Genomic DNA, 17,560 nt, shown 5'->3' with positions numbered 1-17,560 from the left:
TTCATGTCAGAGGAAAACCTTTAACCAGGAAAATCTTGGAAGATCCAGGGTGGGAGAAAGAACTCTTGTCTGTTGGAGGTAGGTATGAATGTTTCAATTGGCCATCTTGATTGCCATTTCATAGCCTGACAGTTTTTAGGGAGAATCCTTTGTTGAGAGGTGATTAGCTGGCCCTGATTGTTTCTTGTCTGGAGTTCCCCTATGTTTGAGTGTTGTTATTTATTTACAGTTATAATTTTAGATTTTGTTCAGACTAGAAATAGGAAGATTTCCCATTCTCTGCTCCTAGAATTACTGCCTAAAGAGGTCTAGAAAGAACCCCCTCTAAGGGTCCTTCAACACAGCAAAATAAGATATGTGCAATGTGCAGAGGAATTTTATAATTGATTTTTTTTTAAAAAAAAACTATAGTCCGGCCCTCCATCGGTCTGAGGGACAGTAAACTGGCCCCCGGTTTAAAAAGTTTGAGGACCCGTCATAGAGTCTCAACCAATTCAACATAGTTTGTGGCAGTCACAAAAATGAAGTTTCTGGAGTAGGCAAATACTTTCAAAGTAAGTACTGCACAATTAAACAGAATATAACGCTTTCAAACTAGGAACAGAAACCTTTTTCAAATTTTGTTACATAGTGTAATGAAACTCGTCAAGCCCAGAAGAAAAGATTTAGATTTAGACAGTTGATATTTTCTTATATATAACAATGAAAAGTGAACTCTTATATTTATTTATATACCACATTTGTTGTTCTGCTGTGAGACTACATACAGCAGAACATCAAATCAATGTCATATTATGAGATGTTTAAAACTATGCTTTTCCAGTTCTTTGAGTGAGCAATTCATTTTGCACTTTAAAACAGATTATAATTAAAAGGGGAAAGTTATTTTGGAGAGTGAAATTAGAAAAATGAGTAAGAGCTTGCCTTTAGCTTTTTTTCTCAAAGCTACCTGATATATTGCTAAAAGGAGCTGCCTTTCATTGCTTCCTTGTCCTTACATGTTTCTGTTTATTGTTGCTTGTGTGGCCAAGCTCCTGCTTTCATTTGTGGCATTCCTGCGAAAAGTTTGACATAACCCCAAGAGAGGTAAGGCCTTACTTGTTTAGCTTCTGTTTGTGCTTTGCTGATATCGTTCTTGCAGGCCATCATCTGTCCAGCCAGAGTAGCATCTTCTCCGTCTTCACTACTGGACAGACCAGCTGACACAGCATTGAAATGTTGCTGTGCTGCCGCCAAGGCCTCTGCATCTTTATTACTGGCCTCACGAAGAGCACTCAATGCATCTGTTATCTTCTTGACTTCTTTTTCCTTTGAAACCACAGCTTTAGCATCCTATGGGAAAATATTTCATATAACGTAAGGCATTGGTTTTAAGAGGAAAAATCCGAATTTAAGTAGCCCAGACACACAGAGAGCCACAAAGCTGAACACAAGGGCCAGTAGAAATGCTTTTTGTTGTTAAGAATTACATTTTTTCAGTCTAATCTGCAGCAGTACCAAATAATATTTAGTCCAGACTAGAGATGGGAAGGCCTGGAAAAAAGCTTGAAAAATTGGGGGAAAATCTGCAGTGGCGGGGGGATGGGAAAAAATGTTTCTCTCCAATTTTTCCAGGTTTTCCCATCTCTAGTCGAGACTGCAGAAACTGAACAACTTCTTCTGTGTACTCAAGCACCTTCGAGGTTAAACCACAGACTGTGTTATTAGAGCCCTTTCCTCAACTTAGGCATGTCTACGCAGAAATAAGTTCTAGTGTGTTCAATGGGACTGCACTTCTCTCTATGAGCCTGTTAGAAATCCATGATCCTCTGGAGAGGGTCTTCTCTCTGTCCCATCACTTGCTCAAGAGCATTAGAGAGCCTTTTTAAAGGTTGCTCTCAGATAAGGATGGCCCAGCCCTGTTTGTCTTTTGGAAACAAATTAAGACATTTCTTTGCTTAAGACATTTGGAGAAGGATGAGGGGAGGTTTGGGTTTGTAATTTTAACTGTGATTTTAATTGTATGGATATTTCTATTGTATATTAATTGTTTTTTAACGTATTCATGACACAAGTATTTGTTTTTATTTTTTGGTTTAGCATTGTTTTTAAATGTACTGGGTTGTGTCATGTTATTGTAAGCCACCTTAAGTCCCCATAGGAAGAAAGGCAGGGGAGAAATAAAAATAACAATAATAATAATTAATAACAATAAGAATATTTTTTCACAGATGAGCTATGCTGAATTCAGCAGGCATTGCTTCTGAATAGAACTGGCTAGGATTGCTGATCTTTGGCTTCCCTGCTGTAAAACCAACTTTTACACACCTGTGCTCTTAACACAAAATATTTCAACTGATGCATATTCAACAACTCTTTGTGATCGGGTACAAAACAAACGTGGCCTAGGAATCTGGTTGGTTAAGCCCAACCAGACCTGACCTATTGTTTCATGATGAATCAATATATAGATAAACCCAACTGCTTTAGTGACTCTGTTCTATTCAAGGCTCACAACAGGAGTTAGCTCATATATTGAAGTGTGGGGCATACTTCTGCTGCATCTCTAATTTTGAACCAGTCTTAAGCATAGCGTGGGAGAAGGAAGATCTTGTAATTCAATGAAAATGTCCCCATGCTTACCTCTTCCATGCATTTCACCAGCTCTTTGTGTTTTTTTTCTTCGCCTTGCAAGTTTTGCTTTTTGATATCCAGAGTACTTTGCACTTTGGTATCAGCTCTCTTAACATCAGCAAGAGCTTCTTCGAGTGACTGAAGCACGCCACCAAATTCCTACAAATATACCAATGATTATCGAGCGCTCTATAGAACTGCAAGATGTCAAATGCTTCAATATTTTTCAGAAGCAGAAATGATATCCCCAGAAAGTGGAGAGGATGGAAGGGATAATAAACCGTGTTTGAAGTATCTTTGCTGGGGAGGGATTCTTTCAGGAACCCATCTTGTTTGTTATTAATAGCCTGATACATTGGATGACTCCATGGCAGCTGAGACAGGGACAAGCACCCCTTTCCAGTTTTGTTTTACAAACTTCACTGTGATGGAGATAGTAAAGGGGCTCAGTGCTGCTTTTAGATTCTCTTGGGATGGATTAAGCTCTTGCCTTTTTGTCACTATTCCCTTTTTGATCATCATTAATACAGAGAGCCTCACTTATCCAACATAAACGGATCGGCAGAACGTTGAATAAGCAAAAATGTTGGATAATAAGGAAGGATTAAGGAAAAGCCTACTGAATGTCAAATTACGTTATGGTTTTACAAATTTAGCACCAAAACATCATGTTTGAAATCCAAAACACCTGGAAGACCAGAGTTGGGAACACACTGATATAGGAGAAGGCCAGAAATACAAGTTGCTTCAAGGCTGTCAGTGGTAAAAGAGGGAGGAGGAGGAGAAAGGAGAGAGAGCGTATTGAGGGGGGGGGGGGGGGAGGGAGAAAGAGAGAGGATCTGGAGCAAAGTGTGTGTGTGTGTGTGTGCAGGAAGAAAGGGGGGAATCCTCCACCCACCAAGGCGACAAGGCTTCTTTCCCCCCTTTCCTTCCTTCCAGCCACAAGCCCTTCTCTGCCCTCGATTGGGAGACAAGGCTGGGTTGGAGAGAAGTCTCCAAAGCAGGGGCGAGGCTCTGCGTGTGCCAAGAGCAGTGAGAGAGAGGAGGAGAGTCATCGCATTTTCTTTCCCCCTTCTCCCTCCTTTTTCCCCCTCCCATCCCTTGTTCTCTTCTGATTTACCCCCCCTTTCCCTCCATTCCTTTTGGAGATGCACTTTCCTCCTCCTCCCAGTTTTTGCGTACAGGAAAGAAAGCCACCCGCTCTCATGAACACATATCAAACGGTGCAATGTTTCCAATTGGCCACATGATGGCGGTGGATAGTACGGAGTGTCGGATGAGTGAAGCTCGGATAACTTTAAAAAAGGAACCATTTCCTTCTTTTAAGAGTGATGAAAGGTATTTTGAATAACTGGGTGGAAAAATAGTGGCAGCCAGCATCACTTGACCAGAGGCAGCAATGATGCTTTTGCCAGTCCATGAAACAGATTCAAGGAGCTCAAAACTCTTACCCTTGACTTATGCATAATCATACCAAAATCCATATTTGGCCTCAAAACCCCCCTTGCTTGATACATGGGGTCAACTTATACACAAGGTATATGTCAAGTGAAACTGTGGCTATCAAATTCATAGATCAGTGGGTTGTAGGAATGTTTTTTTTAGGAATGGCCCCACTAACAGTCAAAACACTTTAAGGGCTCATGACAACATGCTTTAAAATATGTTTACTGCTTTGAGCAAATTAGCAAGTTAGAAAACTATTTCTGGCTAGATCCTCTGAAAGAGTCTAGACCAGTGGTTCTCATCCTGTGGGTCCCCAGATGTTTTGGCCTTCAACTCCCAGAAATCCTAACAGCTGGTAAACTGGCTGGGATTTCTGGGAGTTGTAGGCCAAAACACCTGGGGACCCACAGGTTGAGAACCACTGGTCTAGACTACAAAGTGTTTTACCTCAGCTTCCATTGTTCAGACTTACTGAAAAACAAGTGCTTGGGTTTCAATATATAACCTCAGGTACACTTCAGTTATTTTTATTTCAAAGAGTTATTAGAATATAATTATTGGTTGCCTTAAAGTCAACAGCCCTTATCCTACTCACCAATTGTTTATGCCTCCAAATGAGACAATGTCATTTTCAGTGAAATGCAAATGTATAGTTTACACCACAACACGTTCTTTGCCTTTAATCCAGAGATAAAAAAATTGATTCTTAAATCCCAGCATCAGCATATTTCAAAAACAGCTTAACAGGCCTTACTTGATCCCTTTTCTTCTCCATTTCTGATATTTCTTTGCCGAGCTCCTTCGTCTTCTTCTCATTCTCAGCCATCTCTTCTTGAAGTTTGGAAATATTGTCTTCCATTTCCTTCAGCACATCAGCAGAATGTGCTTTAGTTTCTTCAGCTAACCCAAACTGATATGCAACATACAGACGACTCAGATGCTCTATCTCTCGCGTAACCTTTTGGTATTCCAAATAGGAAGACCGTTCCTGGAGAAGAAAACCAATGTGATAAATAAAATAAAATAAAATGGTGGACTGTATCAATTCAACACAACCCCGCCAATTGACCAGCTTCCCTCAGGAGGATAATGAGGAGATGATTTCTCTATTTCCCCCTACTTTGTTTTAAGAGATTAGATTGGCCATGGTTCCCACACTCATGGTTCCCACACTTTGGTGCTCAAAGTGTTTGTACTTCAACACCCTGAATTCTCAACAATTGGCCAAGATGGCTAGAGTTTCTGAGAGTTGAAATCCCAAACCTCTGGAAGGTCACAGGTTGTGAATCACTAGACTAGAGGAATCTCCATGGTAGACTTCGGAATGATATGCAGGGTTAAAGAAGAGAAAGTTCCATGCAAACAACAACAGCATGCATGGTCATCAATGCTCTGTTAATTTCATAGTAAAGTTCAATCAGATTATTGGCTCTGGAAATGTATTCCTCCAACATAATAGGTCCATCAGAATATTTTTCCCAGAGAAAGAAAAACAAAGCATATGCACCAGACTCAATTTTGTCCATTAAAAAGGTAAAAGTTATACAAGGCCCTTGTTAAATCGTATTGCAAGATACAGATTTAAAATACTTCTGCCCTTCACTTAAATTGGTTTCAGGGTGAATAATAAAAACAATAAAAAAACTTTACACATGCAGCATTTTCTGTGCATGCTCCTTCATAATTCACTTTACAGCATTATGCAACCACCTCTGTCCAAGATAATGCTGTTTCTCAAGTAATCTGACCCAATAGAGTGTTTGTCATGCTTATAACAATAACAGGAATGAGAAGATTAAGTCAAACAGAGAGCTTTCATTTTAGCTCCCAGAACAACCTTACCACGTTGGCTAGGGATTCCAAGAGCCGTAGCTTAAAAAATTACTTTTTCAAACTTCAGAATTCAGCCTTATCCAAACACTCAAGCACTTGCAGAATGAAGTTAAAACTTCTATGAGCATAAGTACACAACTCTGGTGATCAATGAGGTGACAGATGTCGCAGCCAGATCGCCTGAGCTCCTAAACGTATTTATCAGATAGGAAGTTTCTTGTATGTAAACTGAGCTTGCTTGGCATTGCGGTTTCAGCGTGAGACTTGGGGCCCTTCCAGACAGGCCCTATATCCCAAGATCTGATCCCAGGTTTTCTGCTTTAAACTGAATTATATGAGTCCACACTGCCAGATAATTTGGGATAAATGGAAAATCTAGGATCATACCTGGAATAAAGGGCCTGTCTGGAAGGGCTCTATGACTCTGGAGAATAGGGGTCCGATCATCTTCAGTGTCGAAAACCTGCTGGGTAAATTTGGCAAGTCATACACACTTTTGCTCAGGAAACTCCACGGTAAATTTGTTAGGATTGAGCATTTAATCAAAGTGTTGGCATTTCTGGTGTTGGTTGGGTCTTGATTTAGTTTTTTGTATGTTTTGGGATCCAAAAGTTGTCTGGATTTTTCTTTGTATTGTTCTGTTTTCATGATTACTGTGGCATTATTTCTGTCTTTATCTGGGAAACTGATGAAGAAACATAACCTAGAAACTAAAGACCCACTAAGAAAATTCAACAAATGCTATGGTAAGCAAAGGATAAGAGGGATCCTCTAAGTACTACAGGAATCTATCACATACCATGTAGCTGTGGACAAGCCTATTTAGGGACTACCAAATGCAGCGTCCAGACATGAATCAAAGAACATAAAAGGCACTGCAGACTCCTTCAACCAGAGAAGTCAGCTATAGCAGAGCACATGATAAACCAACCTGGATATAGATTATTATTTGAGAATCCAATGAAATCCACAAGCACCTAGAACGCAGCCATACATCCTGGAAACCACACAACATCCCAGTGATTCTGGCCGTGAAAACCCTGGACAATTACCTGAAGGCACACAGCAACAAAACTTGCAAAGAACTGCAGAACAAAACATTCTTAGCTAAATCAGAATTACCTCTTTCAGTTTCTGCAAAGTGGGTGTGATTTCTTCTTCCAAAATCTGTAACATAAAACCCCACAATATTTTACTTTCTAGTTCCTCAAATGTTTTTGTCATTCTTTAAGCAAAGGGAACAATTTTGGCTGACATTAATAATGAAAATAAAATTCAAAATTAAAATGCAAGTAGTTCTATATACCCGGAAGGTACCAGGGATATTGGAAGCTAAGCAGAGTAAAGCCCGGTAAGTACTTGATGGGAGACTGGTAAGCAACACCAGCTGCTTTAGCCAGAATTTCAGAGGAAGGAAGTAGTATTATTTATTGCCTAAGAAAACCCTAAGAAATTCATAAGTTGCCCTAAGTGGGAAGGCATCTTGAAGGCATATATGGTACATACACACACTCAAAGCAGGGAGCAAAGACTTCTTAAAGTCAGGGAGAGATTAAGTACTTTAAGGGAACTTTATCAGCTATCATTTCCTGAAAAACCCCAGCAGTGAAATGGAAGAAAAACAATCGCAAAGTACCGTGCAAATTTCTTTAAGTTTTGCTTCTTTTTTTTCTATTGTTTTCTGGGCAGCTATTTTCTTGCACTCATACATTCTTGTGCCAGCTGCTTCTTCAATCATAGCCAAAATCTACAACAACAACAACAACAACAATAACATTAATCTCAACTCAGTTTTTTTTAAAAAAGCATCATAAGACTTTGAAGATAGCTCTTACCTCTGGAGGTTTCATATTGAGAACTTTGGTAATGCGTCCCTAACAGGAAAAACAAAAGACTCTATTAGTTTTCCTTCTTCCATTGTACTGTTACATTAATATGATAGATTTTAATAATTTTATGATCTGTGCCAGTTATTGACTAGCATTTAACAAAATGCCTTATGGGAAGTAGATCACATTTTAACCCTGATCAATTTCCCCTCGCCTGCTTTTTGTAATCTATTTACCCAAGAATGTTTGCAGAATTTTTGGGAGGCTATTTTGGCTTCATGAAAGTATTTCCACAATATGGATTTGGGGACCTGAAACAAACTGCTTTAGTGTCTCCTGTTCATAGTTGGGTTCCTTTTTGTACTTTCCGGGGGGGGGGGGGGGGTACCAGAGATACCAGTTTCCGGGGGGGGGGGGGGGGTACCAGAGATACCAGTTTCTTTTTATCTACTGATTGTGCTGGAACAAAGCTGGAACTTTGGAACTCTCTTCCGGAAGAATTAAGAGCTGCCCTGTCCCTACTGAGTTTCCGCAGGGTGGTAAAGACTTTCCTATTTCAGAAAGCTTTTAACTGAAGGTGCAATGTGTTGGGACTAGGTTGAGTTTTAATGAGTTTAACGAGTAAATCATCTGTACGTAGTTATGGAGACCAGACAGGGAAGGTGGTAAGGGGTAGATGTAATTGTGATTTTAACTATGTTTTTAACTGTATGGTTTTATCTGTTGAAAAATGCCTTGCGTCCGCTTGGCAGAGAAAGGTGGGGTAAAAGTATCTTAAATAAATAAGCTAGGTCCCCATCCACAGGGCCTCACACATATGTAATCTGAATGCATCAGCTATGACCATGAACCAATTCATAGTTATGAATGGAACAAACACAAGCAATCCCACACTAAATTAGAACAGGTTTTGAAACTGGGGGCCAGTGATAAAATTGATGTTTTAAAATCCTAATCTCTTCACGCTAAACATTCTAGTCCAGTATATTTTGCTGAGCTCTTGTGTTTACTTCTGAAGTAAGTGTACCATCATCTTTGTCAATTATAGCAATGTTTCACAGAAACCTGCTGCACTCAAATGACCATTAGCAAATCCTCATTTTATTGAAGGATTACCTTTTGCACAAAGAATCATGCATTATTGATAGATAGATATTTGAAAAGCATGTTTTCATATAGTTAATATTGAAAGTAAAGTAAAACCATGAAATGTTGTTTTAACCAGATGCAAGGAGATCAAACCTATTTCACAAATATATGTAAAGTTTCAGTGCCAAATTCTCAAGATTAAAAATTTAATACATGATCTTAAATGAATATGCTTTCTAAAACCTCTACTTAGCACTTATATAACTAGTATTTTTAATTTTATATTCAGTCAGTTCAGTTCCACATATATTTACATATATTTATTTGTAATTTTAGAAACAATTGACTCAAATCTCCAGATTATAGTAGAAAGAACAAAGGGCACTTATAAATGGGTGTACTTTGAAAGCATTCTAATTAACATGCAAGACATCACTTTTATTTATAGGAAATATAAGTGGCAACAGCAGAAAGGATTTGAAAAATGTTTTTATGTCTCCTTCAGGGGAGATAAAGCAGGGCATAAAATATAATGATGATGATGATAATAATAATAATAATAAGACACTAGGTACAATCCTGTTCACATCTATTCACAACAGTCCATGAATTCAGTGGGCCAGATTCCTTGGTATGAATAGACAGGATAACAGATTCATAATGTAAAATGCTATATAGAGCAGATGAAAGAAGGGGGGAAGAATGGGAACTAGATTTATAAAAATGCATACTGTACCTGCATAATAAGAAAATGAGGATTATTGACATTCAATCCAATAGAGCAGAAAAGATCCTGTACTCTAGTATTGTTTGCATTCACACCATTGATAAGATACTTGTTTCTACCTCCAATCACGACCTGAAGGAAGAAAGATGGGTTGTTACATGTCAACATATATTTCCCTAGTTATTCAGCCAAGCAGATCACTATATCCCCAAGAATAATGCGCTTCATAATAAACATTTCAAATATTTCCATCCGCATAGTTCCCTGGCGAGGCTGTAAAATGTCAAGAAGCCAACATCAACTCACCTGTCTTGTAACTGTAATCTCATCATGATTCTCAAATCCCAGTGGACTCTGCTTTTTGTCAAAATTATCAAAGGTGATCGAGACAGTAGCCTTAGTAATCCCCGCCTGGCCATTTTTGTAAACAAGATCTTGCAAGTTAGACGCTCGTACCTGAAAATGGGACAGAGACACGTCATTCCAAATCAATTGACAAATAGGTTATAAGGCTGCATATACAAAATCAGGAGTTTTAAATGCGAGGCCTGTGATTTTTGGCAATCCGAAAACATGGAAGGGAAAAACATATCGCTATTTTTACTTTCTTTTTCAGTGGTGTCTCTTATCTCCGTTCTGAAAGATGTAGTGAAAAAATGGACCACCACCTACCATCTTGTAAGCCAACCCCTTCTTCTTTGTTCATTTCTGGGTTGTCAAGAGAGCGAGGGGATCTGTAGTTATGTATCCTGCTATTTTTCTTTAATTGGACTCCCTACAAGGGCATCACCTGCAAGGATGTTCCAGGGATCTCTCCGTACTCCTTGTCAGTGCCTGTCACAGCAGCACATCCAACTAAATGAAATAGCTGGACATGACACTGTTGACCCGTTCATGCTTCAATAAATCCAGAAATGGTTGTTTTTTAGGTTCGCACAATGTCAAAATGGGGTTGGAGGTGGGCTATCATTGAGAAATATAGCTGTGTGAGATGCATCTCTCTCGACACAGGATTTTTGTCATTGTGCAAAAACAAAGTAATGCAGTATTAGCTGTAGGTTGCACTGAAACTCAGCACATTATTCATTACTATATTATTCTTGGTTGGAAGCCAGATGTTTTGCTCACAACTGTCATAGTTTATACAACAATAACAAAATATATTTTAAGAGTTTTTCCCATGTTATGATCTTTGTGACGCTTAATGTCAGGCCTGCACAACCTGTGGCCCTACAGGTGTTTGGGTTTCCAATTCTCCAATTCCAATTCTCCAATTCCAATTCTCTAGCCAGCTTGTCCAATGATCAGGAATTCAGGGAGATAAAGTCCAAAACACCTGGAGGGCCGCAGGTTGTGCAAGTCTGCTTTATGTAGTATTCTGAGACATTTCTGTAAAACTGCTTAGTATGTGATCAAGAGCTATCTTACATACTGTTAATAAAGGGTTTTATTTAGAATGTTTCTGAAAGGTATGCTAGATGCTGAGCAAAGTTACTCCTCCTCTACAGGTGATGCTCTTTGAAAGCTGCTTTGAGTCTCCTTGTGGAGAGAAAAGGTGGAGTATAAATAAGTAAAGGTAAAGGTTTTCCCTGACATTAATTCTAGTTGTGTCCAACTCTGGAGGGTGGTGCTCATCTCAATTTCTAAGCCGAAGAGCTGGTGCTGTCCACAGACGCCTCCAACTCATATTTGCATGCTTTCGAGCTGCTAGGTGGGCTGAAGCTGCAGCTAACAGCAGGAGCTCACCCCCTCCCCGGATTCTAACCGCTATCCTTTCGGTCAGCAAGGATATATTGCTGGATATATTGATGATATTCCGAAGAAGATTGAAGACCTGGATGTTTAAGCAGGCATTTGGTTAACCCAATGCAACGAATGGTAACTGACTAAAGGACTGGCAATATGGATGACGAACTGGATCACGTTTTTAGTTAAGAGTCGAACTGGATTGGTATTGATGTATGAATTGTGTTTTTATGTTTTTTATGTTTTTTATGCTTTTAACTGTATATTGTTGATTGTTATATTATGTTGTAAACCGCGTTGAGTCGCCGGCTAGGCTGAGAAACGGCAGTATATAAATATAGCAAATAAAAATAAATAAATAAATAGGAGAAGGGTGAAGAAGTGGGAGATATATAAAATATATACTTACCTGTGATAAATTGGTGATGCCCAATAAAAAACAGATGGAGTCCAGGATATTCGACTTGCCACTTCCATTTAAACCAGTAATGGCATTGAACAATGGGTCAAAGTCATTAACCTCTGTTCTTTGAGCATAAGACTTGAATCCCTCAAGGACAATTGATTTGATGTACATTTCAACTGGTCTTCTTGTAAATTCCAAGCAGATCTATGTATGGAAAAAAGTATGGGCACTCTGCATTTTTATGGTTTTAAAAAAGTCATGCTTCAAAAAATTGCAGTGTACACATTCAAGCAAAGGGCAGATGCAGCAAATACTGTGATCAATAATTTGAGAGTAAGCATTACTGAACTCACTGGACCCTCTTTTACAAGAAATCATGTACAGCAAAAGTTCTACATGTCAAGTCAAGCAAAGGGGGATACAAATAAACCACCGAGTTCTGTTAAAAGACTGTCACTTCTGTACTGGGCTATGAATATTTATGGTATGAAGCCCAAGTTCAGTTCAAGATGCTGGCAGTCACCTTAGAAGCTTTAATTAAGACTTTAGCTTAAACCCCGCCACCATCTCCCATAAGGACTCAAAGCAGCTCACAAAATAGCACCCACTGGTGCCATACCAAACATAAAATGCAATACATCAACATTAAGATCGATAAAACATTTTCATAAACATATACATATACAATTAACACAAGCAAATAAAATCAGTAATAGCTGTTGATTAAATTGTCCATACAATCAGTTTAGGATCCAAGCTGTAAACCAATCAAATGTGGATATAAAATGCTAGAATACTTGGGTATCAGTCTGGCTACTATCAAAATGTTGTTGAAGGCCTGCTGAAAAAAACAAGTTTTAACTTTTTCCTAGCCTTGTAACCTGTGATCACACTCAGTATTGTGTACTAGTAGTGTATTTTATATATTGTAGTATACTAATAATATAATTGTATGCAACGTGTTACATATATTACTAGTATAATTGCAGCGTAGTGTATTATTATTTTAGATATAGATGTGGATTTGTTTTTGGGATTGGGGGTTGGTTATTTTTGTCTTTGTTAAGATTCTCAAGGAACTGAATGTCTGCTGATATCTGTTGTAAACTGCCCTGTGTTCCTTCTGAGAAATAGGGTGGGGTATCAATAAAGTTCTTCTATTATTATTATTATTACTATAAACACAACAAGATTAGTACACAGCAAAGAAAATCACTATGCTTGCTGTTCTACTGGATCACACGCTGGACACTTCCCAAGTGTCAAGGACTGTGTGATGTATTGGCGAATAATGTGTGCAGATCCAAGTAGGGTGGCCTTTTGCAGCTGACAGATGGTAATTTTGTCAGCATCGATTGTGTTTAAGTACAGGCGAAGGTCTTTAGGCACTGCACCCAGTGTGCCGATCACCACTGGGACCACCTTTACTGGCTTGTGCCAGAGTTAGTATTATTATTAGTGTCCAACCACAAGTAGCAGGACTAAAAACATAGTAATTTCATGATCAAAAACCATGTTTAGAAAGGATGGTTTGCAAAAATGCCTCAGAGAACTGCAGCTGAATGGGATCCCTATATAAATTGTGAGAGGCAGGTTTTTCAAAAGCAATTGCACTGAGAGTTTAAGGTGGGGACAACGTTTGGATACATTTTAATATATTTAATAACAAAAAGGGTTTATTTTTTACAGAATATATATATGCCCTCACTGCGGGAGACGATGCAGATCAAGAATAGGGCTCGATAGTCACCTACGGACTCACCCTGGAGGATTATCCTACTCGAACAACGAGGGATCAGCTAAGTAAATATATATATATGTATATATATATATGTATGAAGGCATTTACATTGTTTTTAATTAGTACTGCTTTGTATTTTTAGCCACCTGTAGTCCTTATATGGGGGGAGAAAAACGAATTTAAAAAAATAAGCAAACACTACCCATAATGTGATGAGTGTGTGCAGGATGCAAGCGTGAATGAAGCAGAAGAATGTCAACATTTGGGTGGTGGGCGCAGAAAGTGCACTCCAAATAGAATCATAGAGTTGGAAGAGACTTCATGGGCCTTGCAGTTCAATCCTCTGCCAAGAAGCAGGAAAATCGCATTCAAAGCACCCCTGACAGATGGCCATCCAGCCTGTTTAAAAGCTACGACAGAAGGAGCCTCTACCACACTCCAGGGCAGAGAGTTCCACTGCTGAACAGCTCTCACAGTCAGGAAGTACTTCCTAATTTTCAGATGGAATCTCCTTTCTTGTAGTTTGAAGCCACTGTTCCGCATCCTAGTCTCCAGGGCAGCAGAAAACAAGCTTGCTCCCTCCTCCCTATGACTTCCTCTCAAATACTTATACATGGCCCTCATCATGTCTCCTCTCCGCCTTCTCTTCTGAAGGCTAAACATGCCCAGCTCCTTAAGCCGCTCCTCATAGGGCTTGTTCTCCAGACCCTTGATCATTTGAGTCGCCCTCCTCTGGACACATTCCAGCTTGTCAATATCTCTCTTCAATTGTGGTGCCCAGAATTGGACACAATGCCTCTCTTGTATCTCTTTTTGTTTCTGTTCCTTACAGCGAGCAAGCCATGGGAGACTGAGGCCAAGAGCTTTCGGGCTTATATGTTTGAACAGTGAGCTGTACACATACCCCACTATCCTGCCTAGCATTGAATAGAAGGTCTGCTTCTCACCTCTCTCCCGCCCTGCTTCTTCTACGCCTTCTTCCTCAACTTGAATTTTGGCGCGGGCGAAAGAGGACCCCTTCCTCTCTGTCGCTCAAACGCTCCCGACATAGCTGCCTATCGTGCCGCCTGATTTTATTTCCCCCTTCTCTCCAGGCGTTCTCGAGGCCGTACTAACGTCACCGAAAGCCTCTCGCCCCGCCCCTTTCTTGGGTTGTGAATCAGAGAGGAAAGAAAGGCTTGGAGCGCGAGGGCCGAACCGTTGGCTGACGTCACGGCTTCAGCGTTTGCTATAAAAGCGGGTGCACGGCGTGGCGGCGCCCATTTTGTGCGGAGGGAAGGGAGCGGGAGGGAGGTTGGTGGTGGAGGTTAGCTGCTGTGGAGGCATTTTTTTCACAGGCTAGCTACCATACAGGCGTTCTTTATCTAGGCTAGCTGTCATAGAGGCATTATTTATAAGGCTAGCTACCAAATAGGCGTTGTTTATCTGGGATAACTACTATATAGGCCAGTGTTTCTCAACCTGGGGGTCGAGGGGTTGTGAGGGGGGTATCAGAGGGGTCGCTGAAGACCATAAAAACGCAGTTTTCTTTTTTTATTGAAATATTGTTATTGTTATAATTTATAGAAATAGAAAGTTCCAAAAGAAAGCAATAGAGGGAAGAAAGAAAACCAAGAATACATCGAAAGTGTGAGAACAATTTAGTTTTAGGAAAGCAGGAAAAGAAGATTGTCTAACGGAGTTCAGAATTATTATTATTAAACTTTATTTGTACCCCGCTAGCATCTCCCAAAGGACTCGATGCGGCTTACAAAAGCCAAGGCCTCAACACACAATACAACAATACAAACCTAAGGCAAATTAAAAACAGTTAAGCAAACTAAACAACAAGTAATAAACAATGGACTAAGACGCAATAAAACTGGGCCGGGCCAGAGTAATGGGTACAAGAGTTAAAAAGTGCTGGTGTGATTGTAGGTTAACTATTACAAGTCCCAGCAACTACAGCTCACAAATGACAAAATCAACCCTGGGTTTGTTGTAGGTTTTTTCAGGCTATATGGCCATGGTCTAGATCAGGGGTGCTCAAACTAAGGCCCGAGGGCCAAATGCGGCCCTCCAAGGTCATTTACCTGGCCCTTGCTTAGTCTGTAATGACTTGAAAGCACACAACAACAATCCTATCTCATCAGCCAAAAGCAGGCCCACACTTCCCATTGAAATACTAATAAATTTATATTTTTAAAATTGTTCTTCATTTTAATTATTGTAGTGTTTTAAAGTGTTTTTGCACTACAAATAAGATATGTGCAGTGTTCATAGGAATTCATTCATGGTTTTTTTTTCTTCCACATTATAATCTGGCCCTCCAACACTTTGAAGGGACTGTGACCAGGCCCTCTGTTTAAAAAGTTTGAGGACCCGTGGTCTAGAGGCATTCTCAGAGGTAGTGAGGTCTGTTCAACCCTCCCAACCCCACTAGTATTCAAATTTGGGCACGTCAGGTATTTGTGCCAAATTTGGTCCAGTGAATGATAATACATCCTGCATATCCGATATTTACATGACCATTAAGAACAGTAGCAAAATTACAGTTATGAAGTAACAATGAAAATAATTTTATGGTTGGTGGTCACCACAACATGAGAGGGACTGTATTAAGGGATCATGGCATTAGGAAGGTTGAGAAACACTGATCCTAAAGGAAATAAAAGCTTGCATTGTTTGGAAACCTAAAAAAATACTCATTTTATCAGTGCAAATTAGTTAATTGGTGGTGTGTCTGAGATGTCTATCTGCAAACCAGTATTTCCAAGAGAACACTGAAAAAAAAAGTCTCAGTGAATTAGGAAGGTTGTGCAACACTGATATAGGCGCTATTTATAGAGGCAAGCTACTATATAGGCATTGTTTATATAGGTGCTTTGGTCATTTTCCATACTATTAATTTATATATTCTATAAACAATTTATGTAGTGATTTCAGATAACAGCTGCACCACTTTTTATCCTGGGTGTGAAATGCCATGTACTCCAGTAGAAAGAAAATGGAGTAGGAGCTGCCATTGCGTCAGAAACTAACGAAATGGCTTTTATCTCAAGATGTTTATCTCAATTTTAGCTTTTTGTGTCAATTTTGCATGTAGCTGTTTGTGGGGTTCCCCCCCCCCCTCCTTTAGATGTAAAAAAGGTCTATTTTACTGGCTTATTCCCAATTTCTTCTGAGAACAATAACCAGATCTTGGGGAGCTGTTTTATTTATAAGAGTACAAATAAAGTGAAAATTAAATTGAAGTAAGGAGAGTTTGGAAGTTAAGTAATAAATCTGGAAATTAGATGGCAATCACGGAGGAAAAATGAATCCAGTTACAAAATCTTTTACTACATCTTTAATTTCTGGGGTGTATTCAGATTTAGGTACTTGCAGCCAAAGTGATGGAGGCAAAAAACTTCATCTTGATAACCAGTTTTTATTTGGGATATGGTGTAGGTTGTGATATGGAGAACAAATTTGGAAGAATAAGCTGAAAAAGATATAAGGCTTCTGGATCTTATTCAGAGTATTCTGCAGGAATAATCATTAAGAAATAACTCAACATACAGGCAGTATCTGAGTTACATCCAACTCATAGTTAAGAACAAGGGCATGATAACAGGAAGTGAGAGAAATCAACTCCTTGGAAGGGAACATTCACTTCTGAAAGGGGAAAAGGGGGTCTCCACAGAAGCTTTTTCTCTGATCCTTATTCCCACAAGAAGCCACATTTTTCAAAATAAATTATCACAGGGAGTGAAAGTGACGTCAAATCTGAACAGGGGCACAGATAGCAAAACAAACACTGCAGTTAGTTACACTTTAAAATGTGTACCTGTTCTGGCTTAAATATGAATTAAACTTAAGAACAAATCTACAGAATCTATTGATATTGTACTAGGCTAATGATATAATGTACTGTATGTATATATGTCTTGTAAAGCCGCTCTTAAGTCCCCTTTGAGGCGAGAAGGACGGCATATAAATGTTGTAAATAAACAATAAATCTTACCTTCCTAACTTGAGAGTTGCCTGTAGAGATTTTTATCACTTTGTGTAAGGGTGATGTTACTATGTCCTTGTTGGACTTGTGGATACCAAAATCTGTGGGTGCTCGAGGAATCCTTAGGGCCCTTCCAAACACCCATATAACCTAG

General features: G+C 39.4%; 1 protein-coding gene across 2 annotated transcripts in view; it reads right to left on the bottom strand.

The window, feature by feature from the left end:
• SMC2 (structural maintenance of chromosomes 2) overlaps positions 1-14,511 on the bottom strand; it is a 37,549-nt gene extending 23,038 nt beyond the window's left edge. Inside the window, exons 1-10 of one of the 2 annotated variants that reach the window (XM_060762504.2) lie at positions 14,378-14,511; positions 11,693-11,893; positions 9,844-9,993; positions 9,547-9,669; positions 7,728-7,766; positions 7,529-7,639; positions 7,015-7,059; positions 4,814-5,047; positions 2,623-2,772; positions 1,099-1,332 (exon numbers count right to left, since the gene is read on the bottom strand). In XM_060762504.2, the coding sequence (XP_060618487.2) occupies positions 1,099-1,332; positions 2,623-2,772; positions 4,814-5,047; positions 7,015-7,059; positions 7,529-7,639; positions 7,728-7,766; positions 9,547-9,669; positions 9,844-9,993; positions 11,693-11,860 (1,254 nt within the window). In that variant the 5' untranslated portion in view covers positions 11,861-11,893; positions 14,378-14,511. The remainder of the gene's footprint in view (positions 1-1,098; positions 1,333-2,622; positions 2,773-4,813; positions 5,048-7,014; positions 7,060-7,528; positions 7,640-7,727; positions 7,767-9,546; positions 9,670-9,843; positions 9,994-11,692; positions 11,894-14,377) is intronic. The other variant, XM_060762505.2, reaches the window with a different exon arrangement.
• Positions 14,512-17,560: the final 3,049 nt, after the last annotated feature.

The sequence above is a fragment of the Anolis sagrei genome, chromosome 2 (assembly GCF_037176765.1).
Source record: "Anolis sagrei isolate rAnoSag1 chromosome 2, rAnoSag1.mat, whole genome shotgun sequence".
Classification (NCBI taxonomy): domain Eukaryota; kingdom Metazoa; phylum Chordata; class Lepidosauria; order Squamata; family Dactyloidae; genus Anolis; species Anolis sagrei.
The sequence above is the reverse complement of the archived record's forward strand: the minus strand, read 5'-3'. Positions and strand labels throughout refer to the sequence as shown.